Below are 18,224 nucleotides of genomic sequence, written 5' to 3'. Positions count from 1 at the left end.
TGGGTACATCAGTTGGCTCATGAAGATCCTTCCCTTGAGGACCTAACCTCCTAAGCTCCTCCCAGGATCCTCCTTTCGGCCTTGGTCTGAGACACCCAGAATTGAGGTCCTCTTTCCACCAACTTCCCAGACCTGGCTCCCTCTGGGTCTGAAATCCCTGGGCCAGTGCCATGCTGTGTTTGCTCTACTGTAATGTGAGGGGTTGGACCTGCCTTCCAGCTCCAAGGATATGGTTGTTCTTGGTGGGAAACACCACCGAGACCAGCACTGCACTTCAAAGTCTCATCCTGACAACACTGAAAAGTTTGCTTCTCTGGAGACAGGGAGGGCCTGCAGTGTGAGTGCCAACTGACCAAGCCAGACAGACTGCTCTACCCTCCTGGGGAGCTGGGCTGTGTGGAACCCAGCACTGGCCAGCAGGGGTGGGCTCGCGGGACTTACCTGGGCATCTTCCCGGGCCTGGTCCCGGTTTTCGCCTCCTTCCTCACGGTTCCCCTGCAGCAGGACCAGCGAGAAATGTCAGTTCCCAGAATGGATCCCAACCCCTGCTTTCATGGGGGCAGCTGTCAGGGTTGTCACATGAGGCCCACAGCAAGGCATGGAGCCCAGCACCTCAGTGAGCTCCCAACAGCTGTGGATTAGGGCCTGGGTTCTGGGTTATAGGAACTCGAAACACAGCAAGGGTAACATGGGAGAGGGTCGCCCTGAGGCTATATCCTGTGAGCTGAGGGCTGTCATGGAGGACTGCCTGGAAAAGGTGGCACTAAGCCAGGGAACTGTAGGAGCAGACAGTGGGGTTCCCAGGAGATAAGTGCAGGACACTCCCTCTTCCATCCAGGGGCCCCGCCATGTCTTCCCTCGGGTCATTGCTTACCGTGGCCAGGGAAATAAGTATCCTCCTGAAGTGGCCGGATGTGTCAGAGCTCAGAGCATCCTCCAGGGACTTGTGATAGTCTGAGACAGAGACAGGGGTGAAACAAAGGGGTCTGGGCAGCAGCCAGTGGCTAGCTCAGGGACACTGGTTACAGAGGTGCCCAAGGTGCCAGACTTGACATGAGCCAGAACAGGACTGGCAGATGGAGGTGGAGACAGGTATGTGTGGCTGGCCCCAAGGGGAATCCAGCCATCCTCCTGCAGATTCTGTGCAACAATTGGTGCTCCCACTAACCAGCAACCCCTGGTATCCTCCTCATCCCCCTGCACTGTTATTTCTGTCTCCCATTTGCATGGCAACTGTTACCAAAGACACAGCTCTGACGCTGCCACACCCCTGCTCACAACAGATCAAGTGTCCCAGCTTGTGACCAATAGTCAAGGTTCTTCTGAACGGCAACAGAGTCCATTGCTTAACAATGCAGAACTTTAAGACAGCAGCCAAGTTGAAGGCCATTCTACCCTTGCGCCACACCCTGGAAATCACCCTCCCCTCTCCAGTTTGCAGAACACACTCATTCCACTTCTGACCAAACTCTTTGACCCATAGGCCTCTGTCCTTCTGGGTCACCCTCTTTCTCAGACATGGGGTTGGACCCGCCCAAGGGGCATAGGGCAGCCTTGTGGATAGAGAGGAGATAGGCAGAGCTGTGTAGGGAGCTACCCCCGACTCACCCTCTTTGTAGGCCTCATTGATGGCGTGGATTTCGGCGTTGGTCCGAGTGGCCAGGATTTCGATGAGAGCCTTTTCATCCGTGCCGGCTCCCTAGGATGAGGCCAAATGAAAGCCATCTCGGCCACTGTCCCACCCTCACCCCTACCAGATGCCATTGCTGTCGTACCCACACTTCATACCTCCATGGCTTTCTTCAGCTGCTTGGCATCATAATGGGCTGGGGGCATCATAAGTCCCAGGATCAGCCTGGCGAGATCTCCAGAGATCTCCGACTTCAGGTCAGCCATCAAGTCCTGCAAAGGCCGGGGGCCCTTGGTCAGGCCAATATCTGTGCCTGCCCACATGTGAGCTGAGATGGGGGAGACATAGGACAAGGAAGTGGACGGTGTGGGAGGGACCACGGGAGTCTGTGTGGATACTTGCTGACATGGGATGGGTACTTAGACGAGACCAAAGATGGCAGGGACAAAAGCAACTAGGAGGAAGATCCATTGTCCTTGGAGGCAGGGGTCAGTCAATAAGAGGAGGGCAATGCTGAAGGATCTCACTTCCACCTGGGGTAGACCCATCAGCCTGAAGCAAACGCCACTCAAACCAACCACTATAGGCTTGGAGTAGCTCTCTCTGCAGAGAAACCGCAAGTCACCCAAAGCACCAGCAGAAAAGAGCTCTGGCCCGTGCTCTGGGCCCCTCTGAGCGCTCATTACAAGGAGTGGGGCAATAGAGAGGCATGCCTGCAGTAGCCCCAACCAATGCCAGAGAAAGTGTGAAACAATCTCAGGAAAGTGTGGCCTCATGGAGTCTCCTACTGCATTGTGGAGACCCTGGAGTTGAAGGTGAAAGGTTGAGCTACACTGGCAAGGCCCAGGTGGAGCCCTTTACCCGGCCAAAGTGAGACTTGAAGGTCTGGCGGATCTGCTGCCGCTGCGCGTTGCTGCGATGGGTGATGATGTCGATGATAGTGTCTTCATCGGTACCTGGGTCACCAAAGACACAGGTCTCACCAGAAGACTCCAGCTCAGCTTTTCCCCCAGGGCTTCCCAGGGCCCCCTCCGGGGGGCGGGGAGGGAGCCAGTGTTGGTCCCAGCCAGCGTGCAGCAGGGCAGGAGCCTGGCCGGGCAGCCATGTGTCCTGAGCACCTGTAGCACCCTGCCTGTAGCCCACACCACTGACTTGCCGTGGACTCCTCCTTAACCTTCCTTGTGTCATGTCACTAAGAGCACAGGACACCATGGAGCTGGAGGTCATGGTCTCAGCCCCCTGAGAGCTGGACCTCAGGGCCTGATAACCCCAGTAGATAAGCCCAGGCAGGCAGTAGGAGGGTACTTCCTGCTCTCTGATCCCTGCCTTCTGCCAGGGTACCCTCTTTCTTTTTTTTTTCTAATTGTATTAATTCTATTTTTGATAATTTCTACATATCCGACTAGAGTGCAGGGTGTGAAGGGTCAAGGGCTACAGGAAAGTGGGTGAGACCGTTGTTTTGACATTCCCTTTTTTCCTGACTGTATCTGGGGCAGGGGAGAGATAAGGAGAGAAGCCACACCCAGCCTCCCAATCATCTGGGGGGGGCCTGTTCCAAAACATTTTTCAATCTCCAGTCTGACAGCCCCAGACATGCTCAGTAGGTTTCATTCCCAGGAGACAAATGGACACCAGGTCCAGTTCAAGAAGGACTTATCCTAAAGCCCCTATGAGTTACTGTCCGGTGAAGGATGGGGAGGGAATGAAGAAAACACAGCAAAAATCAAATCCAGATGTCCAGTCCTGGGCTGCACTTCCTGACAATTCCAGCTGGGGGTAGAATCGACACCATTCACCCAGGGGCTCTTCCATAGGTGCCAAATGCAGGCCTGGAAGAGCTGACAGCAGGGGGCGCTTGCACACCGGAATTGGGCTCTGGGGCAGGGGTCAGAAGGTTCCCAGGTCTCCTCTGATTCTTCCCTCAGGGACACGCTGATTGAGTCAGCAGGACCAAAAGGCAGGTCTCCTGACCAAGAACTTTCTTTCACAACAGGATACTGCTCCCAAGGGCTAGGGGACACCTCTGTCCCCCTGGGGGGGCTCTGCGAAGTGTTCTGCAAATACCCTCCTTCTTAGGCTAACAGCACTGGCAAATAAGGATGGAGATTAGGGTCCAGTCCTTCTCACCCCAGAGACCCGCGTTTGAGGCCTCGCCCCTTCTTCCTGCCTACTCCCCTGCCACACCTGCTGTGCTCTCACGCCCCCTTACCGAGCCCCTTCATGGCTTTCCGCAGTGCCTTGGCATCGGCGTCAGGGTTGAAGTCCCCAGCAGGGCACACGGTTCCCTTCAGCTGTGAGATGCAGAAGGTACATCAGCAGGTGTCTGGAGATCCCAGGGGACCAAGCCAAGAGAGATGCATGCGGGGATGAGGGAGTGGCTTGTACCCCAGCCCCATACCAAGCAGGTCGGGCGGGGGGAGAGGCAGGGGGCAGAGGGTGAAGGCACAGCAGACAGGCCCTGCTAAGAGCTGAGAGAGAAAGACAGAAACGAACCTCAGGCCTGGGGGTGGGACAACTGCTGGTCACAGGAGATGGGGCCAGGCTCCTGCCATGGGACTCAGCTCTGCCCGAGCTTGTCCAGGGTAGCTTATGCCACCGGGGTTCCCCCATCCTTCAGAATCACCCTGAGCCCACCCCCTGCTCTGAAAGAGCCTTCCCCCAAAAAGGCAGCAGAAATGTCCTGAACCCCCAGGCCGAGTGCCCTAGACCCCAGTCATGTCTTCCACGGTGTTACACACCCCAAGCTGCTTCTCTGCTCTGCTTTAAAGCATCTGCTTTGCAGTGCACTGGAATCCTCCTTCAGGGCAGGGCTTTGGGTCTGCTGTGCCCTTTGATTGTGCCCAGTGCCCACAAGGGCACTCAGGAAACACTGGTTACAATAGTCACTGAATGCCACCGACTTCCCTACTGGTGCTGCACACAAGGAAGTCAGTATCATGTGTCATCAAGAGACGACAGCCCCTGAAATGAGATGTGTTGTGATCACATTCAACACGTGACTAAACCCAGGGCTCTCTGTGCAAAGTGACAATCAGCACGTGGTGCGGAGATGCCACACCCAACCGGGACAGTCCCTCTGATGTCATTAGGAAGGTTGCTGACATCATCAGAAAGGCCGATGACATTGAAATGGAGTTTGTCCCCTCACTTGGAGGTTCAGTGGCATCTACAGCCAAGGAGCTCCCCATACTACATTCAGTCCTCCTTCATCACTCAGTAAAACCACGTACAAACATTGATGTCATTTAGGGAAAGCCATTCTAGAACACCAGAGCTCAAGAGTGCAAGTGCAGGTCCCCAAGACAGCCATATCTAACCCCTCATTTTAGAGACAGAGATGTGGAGGCTCGGGGAGTGGAAGGGGGTGTCCACCAAGGGGCAGTGTGCCAAGTGCTAGATTCCAGAATGCCAGGCTTCCTGGTGGGGAGCAGGTGCTGCAGCCTCCAACGTGCCTTGTCCCAGTTCCTCTCCGAAAGCTTCCACTCTGGCCCCCCATTGGACCCAGGATGGGACAGTCACCCCCTTTCCTCTCCCCAAACCAGCTAGATCTCCTTCTCAGCATGCCCTGTTAGTAGCGAGCAGCCCAGACTTCCCAGCATGTCAGATGTTACTGCAGGAACCCAAGGCGTCCACCACAGTGCCCAAGACTGCCATTCGTCACTCCAACGGGACAGAGGCAGCTTCAGACTGGAGAGTCATGGCCTCGGGTGGGCCACCAGGGGTCAGCTGGGGGCCCACCCGAGGAGCAAGAAGGTGCGAGCAGAGCAGTGGAAGCTTGTGGCCAGGGGTCAAGCAGGAGGTGGGGAGGGTCTGACCTCTACTCGGGCCACTGCACTAAGTTCCCACATCTGATAGGCCACCTGCGCAGCCTCCGGGAAAAACTGGCCAGCAGCACTGGAACGGAGGGGGTTGGGGGATAGGAGCGAATGTCACTGTGGGAAGACCCCACCCATATACACAGAGCACACATGGACATATACACATACACAATACAAATATACAGCACATACATGACTCACACAATACAAATAAACAGCACACACATAACTCACATACATACACATAAAATGTGCATACATACACACACGTATGCATATAGAACACATGCATACATAGCCACCATCCCCCAACAATCATGCACACACACATACAAATAATACAAACATATACATTTAATACACACACCTACACCCACACATTAGCTTTGCTTTCCTGCAGCCTACACTGCAGCCCCTCACCCAAGCTCTCCCTGCATCTGAGAACACCCATCCTCAGACCCTTGGGACCCTGTCTTTCCAGCAGCCCTCCTGCCTGCACAGCCCACAGGGGCTAGGATTTCTTCACTCGGCACCCTTTCCCTTCTTCCTTGGACCATGAGTGATTTCTGTCCAAGTCTTCTCTACAGCCACATTATCCTGGCAGATCACCTGGACACATCATGGGGTGCTCGGGAGATGTCGGCCTGAGGGCATCAGCTCCAGATACTCCCCTAAGGTTAACAGGAGGCTCTCCTAGCCCTTCTTTCACTGTGTCCTTGTAAGCTCTGCCCCTGAGAAAGACAGCGGAACCACTCCAGTCCAGTTCGCTACTCTGTGAAGAGGTCCCCAGGTTCTGGCCATGTCTCTGCTTCATGTCTCTCCCTGGTGCTGCTCTACAAGGGGCAACTTTGGTCATGTCTGTGAACTGGGGCATCCTGCCCATCTCTGTGTTATCGCATGGAATCCCCAGACGCCCTCTTCACCTCCAACTCAGCCAAACCTTAGCACCTCCAGACAAACTGCCCGAGTCAGAGTCAGCGTGTACATGCGTGCTCTCACACACAGGCTGTGGCTGTGCAGCTGTGCTCCCCCTGCAGGACCACATGGCCCTGGCTCAGGGCTCACTGTGCCATCTGGGCTGCTCCTGGACGGAGCTGCTCCTGGACGGAGCTGCACGCAGACATGCTGAGCCACAGAGGAGGCAGAGCTGGAATCTGCGTTCACTCACGCAGCAAGAGACGGAAACAGAAACAGCCATTGAGCAGTGGGGCTCGGGCTCTCTGATTCCCAGCCCATAGCCCCACACAGAGTTTGGTAGCTCACCAGGGCAGCCATCCCCATGTCTCACACTCAGACACACAGACATTCCAACACACAGACCCATTGGCTCCACACCACAAGGCACCACCAGAGGCCACCGTTCACCGGTGCAGATCTGGCTTGAGGGACTCCTGAGAGTCTCCAACTCTTTCCATCCCTCTATGAGGACAGGAGCCAGGAGGGTCCCCGCTGGCCACTTATGACCACTGCTTTCAGCTACTTACTCATCGTCTCCACCACACAGCTTCAGTAGTGCCTTCTTGTACTCGCCAGAGGTGTCGTTCTGGGAAGAATGAAAGCAGAGTGGTTACTTGTGCTCCAGCTCAGGTATACCTCAATAGGTAGGCCAGGTGCCACATTCGCCCATAGGGAAGGCTGAGCATTCTCCACAGCAGTTCTGGTTCTCCACCTGTCTGCTGGTACATGTTTAACTGTGGGCCCTCTGGGGAAGAACAGGGGGAAAAATGAGGGGGTTGCTGTGTGGTAGCCTAGCGGCTAAAGTCCTTGCCTTGCACACGCTGGGATCCCCTATGAGCACCAATTCTAATTCCAGCGGCCCCGCTTCCCATCCAGCTCCCTGCTTGTGGCCTGGGAAAGCAGTTGAGGATGGTCCAAAGCCTTGGGACCCTGCACCCACGTGGGAGACCCGGAAGAGGCTCCAGGCTCCTGGCTTTGAATCAACTCAGCTTCAGGTGTTGCAGTTGCTTGAGGAGTGAGTCAATGGATGGAAGATCTTCTTCTCTGTCTCTCCTCTCTGTATATCTGACTTTCCAATCAAAATAAAAAAAAATAAATCTTAAAAAGAGGGGGGGAGAGGACAGAGAATGTCCAGATCAACAGCATTTGCCAATTTCCGTGGTGCAAATTCATTGCACAGCAGACAATCTCAAGCCACCAAGCCATCATCATGATCCTTGTCTGACCTTGGAGCTGAGAAGAGGTGGCTGGCGCTGTCAAGGCACCACAGTACAGCTGCCACTGCCACCTGACAGGTCCCTGCCCAGCCTTCCCAAGTAGAACATGACAGGAAAGCATGGCTCTATGAATAGTGCCAAGTGCCAAGACTGGAACCCTACAGAGCTGACACACACGTCCTGATACAGATGACACCTGCTATGTCCCTCTTGAGGCTTCATAACAGACTTCAGACATTTGCAGCTGGGACAAATTCTGTCTCGGTGTTTGTGCCTTCTTTTCTCATTGAACACTGTGCCTATAAACATCTACAAGAATTCCTCTTTGAACACCTGCTTGGTGGAACACGTCTTGGATGTCTTACCCTGTTACTCCTTATCCAATCCATCCAAAAAACAAAGAAAGAAAAAATGAAGGAAAACCCCCTGACTTTACATCTGTCTCTTGAAGAGGCCCAGGACAACCCGGATCAGCATTGCTTGCCAAAGGTTGGGGATTTCCGGTTGACTGTCATTGAGATCCCTTCCTCCAGGAGACTAACCTCCTGCAGCCCTGGGTCGCAGCCTTCATCCTTACCTCCAACTGCCTGGTCTGTGTGATCCTGCCTTCCTCCTTAGCCTCCCCTCCCACAGGCACTCCTGACACTGGCTCTTTCACCAACTCTCCTGGAATTCCATCTGTGAGTTCCACTAAGCTCCCAGAATTCCCAAGGGACCTCTGTTTCCCAGGATATAGCCCTTCCTCTTGGGAGGTGTTCCCAATCCCACACCACTGACCTTGATCATGCTGTACAGAGATTTCTCATACTTGGTACGGAAGATCTCCCGGATGTCCAGCATGTCCAACTCACTGCGGGTGACCATGATGCGGATTAGGGTGTTGTCTCGAGTCCCCAGGCCCTAAAAGAACAGCAGATTTGGGGAATGGTGGGTGAGTGGAGGCACCATGCGGATGGTCCCCAGCCTAGCTGCAAACACCCGTTTTTGTAATGGAAGCTGCAGCTGCTGTGGCTGCTTTGGAAGCTCCCAGGGTGCCCCTCTTGTTCTCACGAGCCCCACCTTCTTCCTCTGAAAGTCAGTTCCAGTCCTGCTTCTCCTTACCCTTCACCATCACTTCCTAACTCCCCTTAATGCATTCGGTAGTGTGCATTTTAGAACTCTGCAGGTACACCTCTGGCTGTTATTTTTTCTTGATGGATGGATGAGCTGTTCTTGGTTTTCCCCTAGCACAGACTGTACTGTTCTGAGCATTCTATGAACACTGCAGACAGCTTCCCGGAGCCTCTCCGTGGCCCACGGGGCGGGCAGAGAAGCAGATGGCCAAGCAGGACCAGGAAGGCCTGAGCTTGAGGCCATGGGCCTCTGGCAACAAATAACTGCATTCTCCACATGTCACACGTGTCAAATGCCAGGTGAGAAACATGGTTCCCAGGTGCACACGCAGAGTGGAACTGTGGTCACAGGCTGAGGCGCACAAGCTTTTGGCATAAGTGGCTTTGTCTATGCGTGCTGCGTGGAAACACTGGCAATCTGTGGGTAGGGCCAGGCGGCACTCTTGCCGCTGAAGTTCAACATGGCCACAGCAACGAGCTGTGTCAGGGTCTGGCCTGTGGCCATCCCTGAGAAGCCCTCCTTGGCCCAGGATTTGCTGGAACCCCACTAACTCCGTTCCCCCAACCCCTCCACTCACCTTCATGGCCTTGAAGAGCCTTTCGGCAAAATACTCCGGGGTGCTGCGGACACATTTTACTGTGAAGGCAGAGAGGCAGAGTCAGCCCCGCAGGGGAGAAGAACGGAGCATGCCTGACCCTCTGTCTTCTTTTGCTTCCGTGGGGGCCGCCTACACCCCAGGGCATCTCAGGTTCACCCACTTCTGTCACTTGTCCCAGGGATAAAGAGTAAGTGAGTCTGCTTGAGACCCACCCCACCGCTCTGGCCAATGTGGATTATTCCACTGGGAGCTGCACTAGGCTGGGCATGGGGTAACACCATCTGAATTCTTCCTCTGGGATCTGCAACCCCATAAGGGGAGGGACTGGCTGCTGACTCACTTGGGATCCTGCCGGCACAGCAGAAACAGCTTGACTTCTTGCCCTCCCCCTCTAGCTGCATAGCCTAACCCTGACACAGCCACGCTGACTCTTGCAACAACAGGCTTGCAAAGAATTCAGCTTCATACAGCCCCTTCCTCTCTGCCTCCCACTGAATGGATGAGTAAACTGAGGCACAGGTCTTCAGTCAGCTCCTGGCATCTCTCACATTCACAATCTCTCTAACTCACGTTAGACACTTTTAGCACGTGACTCAGTTTCCTCATCTGTGAAATGGGCTTTCACAACTGCAACTAAGACAACCGCAACTCCTGTGTCATTTTTAAATGATTAAACACTCAGCACAGTGTCTGGAAGGTAGAACAGAGGAGGCTCCATTCATGCCCACCAGCATGATCGTATCACCCTAATACCAAGTTCCCAGCAGTCTTTCCCCTCTCACTCAGGAGCAGGTAGTGGACAGTAGCACCAGAGCCTTGGCTATGTTGCTCCGTCTCAACCTGCAGGATTTCCAGTCTGCCTGGCTTGCTCCTTCCCAATTCCACTCCATGGAATTCCTCTTTCCCACTCCCAGGCCTTTGCTCCTAGGCCGGAAACCCAGAATCCCTCACAGCCCCCTGGGAATGTGGGGTCAGCACGTACCCACCGCCAGCATCAGCTTCTCAAAGTCCCCGGAGAGCTCGCCTCGGATGCTAGCCTCAATCGGCTTCCCTGTGGTCTTGAGGTACTCATCAAACACTGGCCAGACACAGAGATGGGAGGTCTCAGAACATCCCCATAACAGCAGGGGGATGGCTGAGACTTCAGGAGGGGAGGACACAGGGTCGGCCCCTGATTTCCCGACAGGAAGCTGCGTGGGTGCTCCGTCGCTTGCATGGCTAGCCCCGGGGTAGTCAACTGCCTTCACTGGGCAGAGACCACATGCCTCTGCTCCCGTTCTTGACTTGGGTCAGGACACACACCAGGTGTGGGAATGGCTCTCTTCAGCCCTGGACTGTGCAAAGCACTGTCTAATGGGATGGGAGTCCTGTTTGGGCTGCGGACATGGCAGCTGCCATGTTACCTTTGCCATAAAGAGGAGAGCAAGCACAACCTCCAGGGGGAGAGTGTGGGTCCTCTCTGGAACTTACCGAGGCGAAGATGCTGCTTGCTGCGGTTTCCCAAGATGTAAATGAACTGCGCTTCATCTGTTCCCCATTTCAGTTCCCCTGCCTCGTACAGGTCCTAGGGGGGAAGAGGTGGGACTCAGCTAGGATGGGAAGCCACAGCGGAGAGAATTCTGCTTGATCCTCCAAAATACTGGCAACCCTTCTTCCTTTCCTTATGGGAAGGACCCCGCTCCATTTTCATGGCCCAGAATCACTGTCCCATTTCTCCCCTTGAAGTCTTCCCTGAGGCCTTAGAGTTCCGCTCAGCTTTCTGCTTCTTTGTAACTTTGATATTCTCTGCTGTATTGATTCATATGATTTCTTCTAAGTTTGCCCACTATTGCACATCATGCACAACACTCTCTGTATTTACCCCTGCAGTATTCCTGCCACAAAGCAGGGGCTCCAAACACCTGTAATAAACAGTACGTTGACAGGGAAATGTCTGTGTCATGAATGAATGCCTGTCTCTCCTAGTACTGTCTGAATTTGTTAGTGATTCCCCAGCATTTGGCAGGGTGCCTGACATACCATAGGTGTTTGGCTTCAGGGACTTGTAATAATCAAGGGGCTCAAAAAAGAATGGCAGCTCCAAAGTACATCTCACTGAAGTGAACATGTGCAATGCACCTGTGAAAGAAAACTTCAAACTATGCAAACAAGTGCTGCATGAACGATGGCCATAACATGGTAGGCCCCCACCTGCCCCCTTTTCTCAAGATTTCAGTGCTGTGCCTTGGAGACTGGCATTAGTGCTTGCTTACCTGCACATCCTGCTGTACCAAGTCCTCACTCACCACGTCGTCCTCCTCCCTGGTGCCCTGGGCAGAGACAAAGGATGTGAGCCAACACAACGGAGCCGGGGGAAGGTGTGGATGTCATGGAGGACACGCGGAAGTCTTGGGAAACCTCCTGGCCAGCAGGTGGCCGGGAGCAGTGACTGACAGCTGCTCGGTGCTAGGACTGAGGCACCAATTGTGCGGGGAGTCACAGGCTCCTCCCTGCATCCTTGGGACTGGATCCACACAGGGGGATCCTGAGACTAATCAAAACCCTCCTGGGTCCCCACCTGAGAGCCAGGTACTGAAGATATCTCTGGGCACAGGATGCTGGGCTCTAAGTGGCCCTTGCCTCAGGGCCTGGCATTGGGCAAGAGGGGTAACAAGCCTACATGCTGGCATTCTCACAGGGCCTCTTGTACTTCAGCCCAAGGAATTCACTAGTGAGGACAGAGCTTCTGAGCTGCGACAGCACCATGTGCTACTCGTATTTCCTACGGCCCCTCTGGTGGGAGGGGCACGAAAAGTAGGAGGCTACTCACAGTGACAGAGGCAAGTCACACAGGACTCTGTTCCTATGTGAGCAGAGGTTTGCAGTGTATGCTCTCCCCTCTTATGGGAAGTGCTGGCTCTCTTTGGGGTTGAGCATAAGATGGGCTTACACCCTGTACCCACTGCGGCTCCCCTACTAGGTGCTGGGGAGGCAGCACTCTGGAGTCTAGGACATGACGGTGGATCCTTCCTCTTCAGAAGCAGCAGCCTGGAAATGGGGCAAAGGGCATACACTCCCACTCTTGATCACTCTCCAGCTGCTGAATGTGGGGTGTGGGCTGTTTCAGTAATGGCAGAAGAACTTTCCCCAAATATGGGGAAGGAGAACAAGAAGGTGGGGAGTAGGTGACTTAATGTATCTACAAAGCTTCACAAAGGTGAAAGTGGCTGGAGACAGCTCGGACATCCCAGTGGCAGTCCTCCAGTGGGGGACAGGGAACACAGAGATTCCCTTGGGGTAGGGCAGAGAAAGTGCATGGTGGGGTGGGCATGGGGTGGGACAGATGTGTGCTCAGAATGCAGGTTGTTGGCAGAATTTTGAACTAACAAAAAGACTCTTAGATATCTGGGGTTTGGGCAAAACCTCCCTATTTTAAAATGTCAACAATCAAGTCAATTTTGCTATTTAAATACATGGGGGGGGGCGGAATGTGGTGCACAGGCGAAGCCTGCCTCCCAAACTGGAGTGCCTGGGTTCCAGTCCCAGCTCCACTCCTGATTCCAGCTACCTGTTCATGTGCATCCTAGAAGGCAACAGGTGATGGTGCAAGCACTTGGGTCCCTGCCACCCATGTGGGAGACCAACAGTGAGTTTGCACTGAGTATGACTGAGCCTCAGTTCTTGTGGGCATTTAGGGAAGAAACCAGAGGCTGGGAAATTTCTCCCCATTGCTTTTCTCTCTTTCTGCCTCTGAAGCAAATAAATAAAATACATAAGAAGTTCACAAAGAAGACACATCAAATAGGAAAATAAAAGAGAAACATTCAATGTGGCATCTGAATTCAACAGGGACCTTAGTCTGCAGCGTGTTGAGGGTATTTTGTTGACAGAGCCCTTGCACAGGTTGGAGAGAGCAGGGCTTGACCATAATGATGCCATGCAGATAGCTCTGACACTGCCAGCTTCCAGCTAGCACAAGCTGTGGCCAGACGCTGTAGTAGTAGGAGGCCCCAGAGGGAAGGCAGGAGTCTGCATAGAGGAGCCAAGGCACAGCCGAGGGTGCTCTTGGGCACAAGAGTCGAGCAAAAGGCATGCCACCTGGATGTACCTGCCGATGCAACCCAGGGAAACTTCCAGTGCCCTGACCTCTCAGATTCTACACCCAGGCAAGCCACACAGGACCATCCATGCTGCAGGAGACAAAGTGGGCTTTGGCAATGAGAAGGGGAGAGAAAGTGTGCTCTGGGAGGGTGTTAGACCTGAGAATCCATCAAGCAACCCCTCATAGTTTACCCTTCTGACAAGCATGCACCTTGGGCTACAGCCCCAGTGGACCGACCTGCAGCAGGACCACGAGCATTTTCTGGAAATGGCCAGAGGTGTCGCCAATGATGTCAGACTCCAGGTCCCGCTCATAGGCTGTAGAAGGAATACAAGAGCTTGTTTCCTCCCCCCGGGACCTCAAGGATCCAGCATAAGAGGCCCTGCTGCTCCTGAAAAATCAGACACTGTGACAATTCCCCCAAAACCCAGGCTGTGGCCACCATGGCAAAAACCCAGGGTGGGTTTTTACAACTCTCAGTAGCTGGGCATAACTGAACTCATCCTCTTCCCTACCCTATGCCATCCCAGTATGGTAGACACCATCTTCCACTGCCTGCATGTGGCCAGCAATGGTTCTGCCACCTCCTTCCCACCAAAGCAGCAAGTGTGGATAACTACCAGCCCCAGTCCAAGAGTCACAACGCCCCTTCTTCTCAGTGCCTATTGGGTCCTGGGAGACGCTTCCCTGACTTGTGCTTCTCACACTGGCTATGGGAGCCAACCCTGCCCCCAGTACTCAGACCTGCCATTCCCTCTGCCAGTGCCTCCTTTCAGAACTGGCTCCTGACTTCTCCCCCCAAGACATGCTTACCTTAACCACATTTCTAAAACTGGCTTCACCGTGCTGCTGAGGTCATCACCACATCTCCCTGCCTATTAACCATCTACCTCATCTATCTCTGCGCTTGGGGCATGGGGCACCATTCCCATAGCCCCAGTGCCCAGCACACTGGCCTGCACACAGCAGGTGTTTTTTTGGCCAGACAGATGAGCAGGCTGGAGGGGTAGGAGGGAGGACGCAGGCTGGACAGGCTGGTGGTCACCCTCAGTTCCTACACCACTGGACCTGACTGGTAGGCTCACCATCCTTGTAGGCTGCCACCAGCTGATGGATCTGCTCATTTGTCCGGGATGCCAAGATCTCAATGAGGCACTTCTCATCTGTGCCGATGCCCTGGGAGAAGAGAAGAAATGTGGCACATGAGCCCCCCAGCCAGGGCTCAGGGTGGTCTCTCAGCAGCTCCCTGGTATCCATCAGGAGCTGTTGCCCTGAGATCCCAAAACATATCTGCATCTGCCAGCGGCTTGCTGCATGGCTTCTTCTTCCCAAACTATCTTTGAAGCTTCAGTGTTTTCATCTGTGAGGTCAGAGATGATATCAGTTGCTCCACCAAACTCCCAGAAAGAGTGAGAAAGGAAGAGCCTCTCACGCTGCCAAGTGCATCCATTTAGGAAATGGGTTCACACAGGAGAGCTTGTCAGAGACAAGGTCATGGCACACTGAGATCGGTCAAGTGCTGGCTACACTCCCAGGCTTTTCATTTGCCCCTTCCTCCTAGACAGCATCTCTTGGCCTCAATCAGCCCAACCTGCTCCCTGCACCCTGGGATCACCCCTCCACTCTTTCTGCCATTCCCTCTCCCCAGAGTGACTTCCACATGCCCAGCCATTGAATCTTCTTCAAGCTTCTAGGCTCCATTTGATTCTCCACCTTTCATGGTGCCCTTGGAAGACACGTGGGCCTGCATCATGCCCTGCTGATCTCTTTATTGTACCCTTGGCCTCTGCCCTGTTGGACAAAATTTGTCTCCACATCCCTGTCTCCTGCTTCTTAGAGCCTAGAAGGCTTCAGTGTAAGGGCTGAACCATGAGCCCTGGCATGGGGTCTGCTTCATGCTGATATCCATCCTTCATCTGTGTCTGTAGGAAATCGGGGTGGTGGTCCAGGGTAGGGCTTGGGTAAGGTGCCTCTTGAAGAGAGATGCATTTGCTGGATGGGGCTGCTGGCTAGGAAGCCTGCAAGCTTCCCATGAACCATTCTGCCACCACACACACACATACACACACACAGGGACACACTTGTCCATCTTACCGAGACAGCGTCTTTAATTTCTTTGGCATCACAATAGGCAAGTGGTCTCATCAGGCCCACGATGAGCCGCTCGAACTTCCCTGTCAGTTCATACTTCAAGTCGGCAATGAGGTCCTGAGGGGTTGGAGAGAGGAGGTGGTAGAGCACGAAGGAGAGGGGGTGTTGTCACAACGATGAGGATCCCATGCAATGAGTGCTTGCTCTGAGGCACCTGGCTAAGCAATCCCATGCTGCTGCCACTCTGGGAGCCAGGCGCTGTTGCCTGCGCAGCTAGCACTAACCCCTCCCCTGCCACGGTCTCTCCTCCAAATGCGTGTCTACACTACATGGGTCCCAACCCGCAGCTTAGCCCTAACAGCCTTCATGGAGCCCAGCACTGAGCAGGTGCTGTCTTAGACATAACTGAGGCTTCAAAAACAGGAAGAGTAGGCCCACCATGCAGGAAACATCCAGAATGACCTACCCTACAAGTGAATGATCAGCCCCATCTTGCCCCACCTGCCAAGGGTTGCCATGGTTACCTTGCCATAGAGCGACTTATAGCTCTGGCAGATCTCCTGCCTCTGCCTGTTGCTTCGGGAGGTGATCAGCTCCAGGATGGCCTCCTTGTCACTGCCTGCAAAAGGGAGGTGTCTATCACCTTGCTTCCAGGAAGACCTCCACGACTGGCTCCTCCCTCACACACAGACCGGCAGTTCCCTGCAAGGGTCTACTCAGTCTTCTGCTCCCAGGGGGGTGGTGCCAGGTGGAGGGCCTATGGGCACCCTGATCCAGCTGCTCATTGCACAAATCAGCAACAGAAGTTGCAGCAAGAGGCATGGGTTTACCAAGGTCTCCCAGTGAGCCTGGCGGGGAAAACCCAAACGTCCTCATCTCCAGATTGGGGATCTGCTCATCCACAGGATGAATAAAAGCGAGCAGCAAGCTCCACAGGCAGGGAGTGAGGCCATGGGTAGAGAACCTGCTAAGTAGACCTCAGCTAGCATGCACCAAATACACTGTCTTCTGTGGGCTGGAAGGCCTGGAGTTTCGAAAGCTTTAATATTCTCGATGCCTTTTTATTGGTCTGAAATATGTTCTGATAAAATGAGAAATGAGGCCCGGCACAGTAGCCTAGTGGCTAAAGTTTTCGCCTTGCACAGTCTGGGATCCCCTATGGGCACCGGCTCTAATTCCAGCAGCCCCACTTCCCATCCAGCTCCCTGCTATGTAGCCTGGGAAAGCAGTGAAGGATGGCTCAAAGATTGGGACCCTGCACCCACTTGGGAGATCCGAAGAGGCTCTGAGCTCCCGGCTTTGGTTCAGCACAGCTCCAGCCATTACAACTACTTGGGGAGTGAATCAATGGATGGAAGATCTTCCTCTCTTTCTCTCCTCCTCTGTATATCTGACTTTCCAATAAAAATAAATCTTTTAAAAATACTTATTAAAAATGAGAAATAATGAAGAGATTAAAAAAAAAATGAACAAGTGCACTCACATCCCACGAGAAGGGCAGCAAGCCCACAGGCAGAAATACCCCAGCACCTCTGGGGACCCTCCCACCTACTACACTCCCTGAGGCTTGACACCCACCGATGCCTTTCATGGCGGTGTACAGAGCTTCGGCATCCTGGTTGGGGTCGAAGTCCGGGAAGTCGTGCACGGAGCCCCGGTACTTGGCACCCTGTGGAGGGAAGAGCAGAGAAGGGTGAGCTGCTGGCCCTGGGCCTCAGCCAGCTCCCCAGACCCAGACTCAGGCCAGACACCTAACACCGGTCCAGGCTGAGCTCCCCTGGCTGGATGACACACCCGATCCAGCTGCGATGGGACTGTTTCCTGGAGGCAGCAGCTCTGGCCAAGGTGCTGGGCTCTGCCCTAGAGGACCCCAGACAGGATCTGACAGTGTGGCTGTGTGGAGGGGATGGAAGTGTCCCCTGGAAGGAGAACTAGAGCCCCTCATGCTTTATGGCTCTTCCACCAATGTGGTTCTTTCTAGAAATTTCTAGAAGCACCTCCAGGGCAGAGGTGAAGAGGCTAAGCCCTGGAGAAGGAAAGTGGATGGCAAGACTCGGTCATCAGAACCAGGTATCTCCCCGGCTCCACTTCCCTGGCAGCTGCCAGCTACTGAGAGTGGGTTCTCGGGCCAGCCTCAGGTTAAACACAGACATACAACACTGCCCTGGGGGCCCAGTACTCTGAGCTGTGAACTGTGTCTGAGGACATGCTGGCTTGTTCTCTGCAGGGAAGCAGAGAAGGGGCAAACAGCCAGAGTATCTGAGACGTTGAGTTTGAACCTGAATACACAATGGGGCTGGTTCACAGAGAAGTCAGATGTGGGTCAGCCATATGGCCCTGACAGGTGCGGGGTCCAGGACAGCTGGGCACGCCACAGCCTGACACCAAGCATACAGCAGAGCTCAGGGCTGCAGGCTAAGAGAGAAAGAGAAACAGACCTTCTCCCCTGACCTGCTGGGGTATGAGAGCATTCAGATTACCAGGGAGTCTACAGCAGACACCCTAAGACAGAAGTTGGCGGTGGTTCTCCCATGCCACCTGCTGCCTGCACTGCAGGCCCTGGCCGACAGCTGGGCACTCCTTAGTTTATGTCTGCAGAGGCCGGCTCCTCTGAGGTATGCAGGCGTGGGTGTGGAACTGCTATTTAAAGCTGTCCCAGGGCGGGTGATGAGAAAGGGACACAGCCCTTGTCCCCGCCACGGGTGAATGTCCTGCAACT

At 54.2% G+C, this 18,224-nt stretch overlaps 1 protein-coding gene across 2 annotated transcripts in view; it reads right to left on the bottom strand.

Annotated features, from left to right (window-relative positions):
* The window catches only part of ANXA6 (annexin A6), a 38,952-nt gene that overhangs the window by 8,314 nt on the left and 12,414 nt on the right, over positions 1-18,224 (bottom strand). For both annotated transcript variants that reach the window (XM_058677825.1, XM_004587522.3), the window contains exons 3-20: positions 17,084-17,174; positions 16,030-16,124; positions 15,509-15,622; positions 14,500-14,590; positions 13,652-13,731; positions 11,586-11,642; positions 10,804-10,897; positions 10,316-10,411; positions 9,313-9,371; positions 8,400-8,522; positions 6,933-6,991; positions 5,446-5,524; positions 3,840-3,921; positions 2,492-2,586; positions 1,789-1,902; positions 1,609-1,699; positions 875-954; positions 442-495 (exon numbers count right to left, since the gene is read on the bottom strand). In XM_058677825.1, the coding sequence (XP_058533808.1) occupies positions 442-495; positions 875-954; positions 1,609-1,699; positions 1,789-1,902; positions 2,492-2,586; positions 3,840-3,921; positions 5,446-5,524; positions 6,933-6,991; positions 8,400-8,522; positions 9,313-9,371; positions 10,316-10,411; positions 10,804-10,897; positions 11,586-11,642; positions 13,652-13,731; positions 14,500-14,590; positions 15,509-15,622; positions 16,030-16,124; positions 17,084-17,174 (1,554 nt within the window). The remainder of the gene's footprint in view (positions 1-441; positions 496-874; positions 955-1,608; positions 1,700-1,788; positions 1,903-2,491; positions 2,587-3,839; positions 3,922-5,445; positions 5,525-6,932; positions 6,992-8,399; positions 8,523-9,312; positions 9,372-10,315; positions 10,412-10,803; positions 10,898-11,585; positions 11,643-13,651; positions 13,732-14,499; positions 14,591-15,508; positions 15,623-16,029; positions 16,125-17,083; positions 17,175-18,224) is intronic.

This window comes from Ochotona princeps, chromosome 19 (assembly GCF_030435755.1).
Source record: "Ochotona princeps isolate mOchPri1 chromosome 19, mOchPri1.hap1, whole genome shotgun sequence".
NCBI lineage: Eukaryota > Metazoa > Chordata > Mammalia > Lagomorpha > Ochotonidae > Ochotona > Ochotona princeps.
The sequence above is the reverse complement of the archived record's forward strand: the minus strand, read 5'-3'. Positions and strand labels throughout refer to the sequence as shown.